This window comes from Babylonia areolata, unplaced genomic scaffold (assembly GCF_041734735.1).
Source record: "Babylonia areolata isolate BAREFJ2019XMU unplaced genomic scaffold, ASM4173473v1 tig00010429, whole genome shotgun sequence".
Taxonomy (NCBI): Eukaryota; Metazoa; Mollusca; class Gastropoda; order Neogastropoda; family Buccinidae; genus Babylonia; species Babylonia areolata.
The window spans coordinates 50001-54041 of NW_027468379.1; the positions used below are offsets into that span (position 1 = coordinate 50001).

The 4041-nt window shown below is 49.8% G+C and overlaps 1 protein-coding gene across 1 annotated transcript in view; it reads right to left on the bottom strand.

The window, feature by feature from the left end:
- LOC143278341 (vitamin D 25-hydroxylase-like) overlaps nucleotides 1-3749 on the bottom strand; it is a 13237-nt gene extending 9488 nt beyond the window's left edge. The window contains exons 1-2 of the mRNA XM_076583263.1: nucleotides 3399-3749; nucleotides 253-478 (exon numbers count right to left, since the gene is read on the bottom strand). Of these exons, the coding sequence (XP_076439378.1) occupies nucleotides 253-478; nucleotides 3399-3720 (548 nt within the window). The 5' untranslated portion in view covers nucleotides 3721-3749. The remainder of the gene's footprint in view (nucleotides 1-252; nucleotides 479-3398) is intronic.
- Between the last annotated feature and the right edge of the window lie 292 nt (nucleotides 3750-4041).

Consider the following 4041-nt stretch of genomic DNA (forward strand, 5'->3'; position numbering starts at 1 on the left):
CGACGTTAACAGTGTTTCATCCCAATTACCATCATCAAAATATTGCAAGCGGAACGCTCTTATACTGAAGAGGTGAATGTTGACAAAGAATACCACAATTCTGACGACGGAAGCTAAAGGTTGGGTCATTGAGACACCCACTGGACATCCGAGGGGTCTGTGTAGAGGAGAAGAGAGGACTGGCCGTACTGAGTGAGTTAATCCTGAACAAGCTACACAGAACACATGGACAATACGGAACAAAACTCAAACCTTCTCCCAAAGACGACGCCGCAGATGTTGTTGGACATGCTGACTCCGGCGATCTTCGCCAGGTTTGTCGGCTGACCTTGAAGGTCTCGGACGGCCTTGACGAATTCTCCGACCTCCTGAAGGATGTTGATGGTGAACTGGGGCTTGCCCATGCCCAAGGAGCGCAGGATCTCCAGGGAGATCTTCCGCTGTTCCTTCCAGGAGGGCCCAGAGTTGAAGGCGATGCCTGGAGGGGGTGGGGGTGGGATGAGATTTGGGAAAGAATTGAACGAACAAAATTAATGTATGAATGAATGAATGAATGAATGAACGGCCTATAGAAGGGAAATGGGGATTAGGGAATAAACACATTCTATTCATCCTTTATAATAAAAAAAAAAAAATTTAAGTAAAATATGACACATACGCAAAACAAAAAGCATACCATTGTAGAAGAATTTCGAATTGTGTGGAGAGAGACAGAGAGACAGACAGACAGAGACACGGAGACAGAGACACACAGAGAGAGACAGAGACACACAGAGAGAGACAAAGATAGAGAGAGACAGAGAGAGACACACACAGACACAGAGACAGAGAGAGACAGAGACAGAGAGATAGTCAGAGACAGAGACAGAGACACAGAGAGAGACAGAGACACAGAGAGAGACAGAGAGAGACAGAAACACAGAGAGAGACAGAGACAGAGAGAGAGACAGAGACACAGAGAGAGACAGAGACAGAGAGAGTCAGAGACAGAGAGAGTCAGAGACAGAGACACAGAGAGTCAGAGACAGAGACACAGAGAGACAGAGACAGAGAGAGACAGAGAGAGAGACACATAGACTCACAGAGAGAGACAGAGACACAGAGAGAGAGACAGAGGAAGTCTGAGACAGAGAGAGACAGAGAGAGTCACAGAGAGACACACACAGAGAGAGACAGAGACGGAGACAGAGAGACAGAGACAGTCAGAGACAAAGAGAGAGACAGAGACAGAGAGAGTCAGAAACAGAGACAGAGTCAGAGAGAGAGACAGAGAGAGAGACAGAGACAGGGAGAGTCACAGAGAGAGACACAGAGACACAGAGAGAGAGACAGAGACACACAGAGAGACAGAGACAGAGAGAGTCACAGAGAGAGAGAGACAGAGAGTCACAGAGAGAGAGACAGGGACACGCAGAGAGAGACAGAGATAGAGAGAGACAGAGACAGACACACAGAGAGACACAGAGAGAGACAGTCAGAGGCAGAGAGAGACAGAGAGAGTCAGAGAGAGTCAGAGAGAGACAGAGAGACAGTCAGAGACAGAGACAGACACAGAGACAAACATAGAGACACAGAGAGAGACAGAGACAGAGAGAGAGAGTCAGAGAGAGACAGAGACAGAGAGAGACAGAGACACAGAGAGAGACAGAGACACAGAGAGAGACATAGAGAGACAGAGACAGAGAGAACACTGAACACTTTAATGTCAATAGCTTTACAGCCCTAATGACATGGGGGTTCATAATACAAATAACAACATGCATCAATAGTAATAATATTGATGAAAACCAAAGCCAAAACGAAATCAATCAATCTGTGCAACAAAGTGCAGTTCGACCATCCATTCAAAGTAATGGCATGTAGTGAGAAATAAAAACAAAAACATATATAAATGTATAACATAGAGTCAGAGAGAGAGAGACAGAGACAGAGTCTGAGAGAGACACAGAGAGAGGCGGGCGGGAAGGGAATGGCAGAGAGAAGGTTGAAGAAAAAAGAAAGTTGGGAGGAGCGAGTGGTGGGTAAGGAGGGGTGTTGATGTGGGTGTGAAGTTTGTGTGTGTGTGTGTGTATGCGTGCGTGCGTGCTTACGTGCGTGCGTGCGTACGCGTGTGTGTGTATGCGTGCGTACGTGCGTGTGTGTGTGCGTGTGTGTGAGTGTGTTTGTGTGTGTGTGTTTGTGTGTGTGTGGGGGGGGGGGGGGGGGGGCTCGGGAGTCTTTGGGAAGGAGAGTGAGGGGGAGGGGGGGGGAGAGAGAGAGGGACAGAGACAGAGATGGGGAGAGATGGCATTAGTATGAGTGATGGAATGTGCGCGAAAGAGAGATAATTAGTTGGAAAAGTGAGAGAGAGAGAGAGAGAGAATGAGAGACAGAGATAGACACAAAGAGACAAGGACAAAGAGCGGGAGAGTGAGAGGATTGGGAGAGAGAGCAGAAGATGTAGAAAAAAAAAAGTATGTATATTACAAATCACATCAGCAAAATATATCGCAAACGGTATAAGCATAAGATTAAAGCACACACCCATCCACACACACACACACACACACACACACACACACCACCACCACCACCACCACCACCACTATCACCACCACCCTTCCCCTTACATACTCATCTCCCACCCTCCCACCACCCTGCCCCCCACCCCCTCCCCCTCCCCACTCTCACAACACAAACTAACAACAAACAAACAAAAAACAAACAACAACAAAACCACACACCACTACGAGTGATTTATTCAGTGACGAACACACCACCACCACCACCACCACCACCACCACCACCACCACCCCTCCCCATTACCTACCCACCCCTTCCATCCCCCATCCACCCCACCACCCAACCCGCAACACAAACAACAACACCAAAAAAAAAAGCCACGGTGATGAACTCAGTAAATACGAACACACCACCACCACCACCACCACCACCACCATCATCACCGCCGCCACCACCACCCCTCCCCTTACCTATCCAACCCACCACCCCTTCCACCACACCCTACCAGCACCACCAAACCCAACCCGCAACACAAACAACAAACACAACAACAACAACAACAAAAAGCACGTTGATGAACTCGATAACGAACACACCACCACCACCACCACCACCACCAGGCATTCCTCCTCCCTACCACCACCACCACCACCTCCACTACCACCACCACCACCCTTTCCACCCCCACCGCCACCCCACCAACTCGCAACACAAACAAAACCACACATACCACTACGAGTGATGAATTCCGAGACGAACACACGGCCACCACCATCACCGCCAACACCACCACCACCACCACCACCCCTGCCCTTACCTACCTACCCATCTCACCCACCAACCCACTCCCACCCCACCAACCGCAACACAAACAACACAAACAAAACCACACATACCACTTCGAGTGATGAACTCGGTAACGAACATGCTGGGACGAACGGAAAAGGCATCAGCCCGCTTCACCAACGCTTCCCGTATTGTTTCGTAGCCGTTCAGGACCACCACCAAACGGCCCGCCATGTAGAACCCGAAGACGTCGCCGTATTCCTGGCGCCACGTTTGGAACTGGGGCCGGGGGTCCCTGCGGAGGAGGGGCAAGTGGCCGAGGAAGGGCAAACCGCCTGTGGGCCCTGGGGGGAGGTCTGAGGGACGTCTGGAGAGGACCAGCCACCACCAGGCGAGGAAGATGGTCAGGAAGATGAGTACCACGTCCAGCATGGTGGTTAGTGGTGGTGGTGGTGTGGTGGTGTAGTGGTGGTGATGGTGTGGTGGTGGTGTGGTGGTGTGGTGTGGTGGTGGTGGTGGGGGTGGGGGCAGGGGGGTAGAATCTGTTACCTGCGTGAAACATAACAACAATAATGATAATGATAATGATGATGATAATCAGAAGGAGGAGGAGGAAGAGAAGGAGGAGGAGGATTGTGACCATCATCCCGATCATGACAAAAAGAAGAAGAAGAAGAAAACGATGAAAATGATGATGATGATGACGACGATGATGATGAGTAAGAATTAGAAATAACAAGTAATCATCAAATA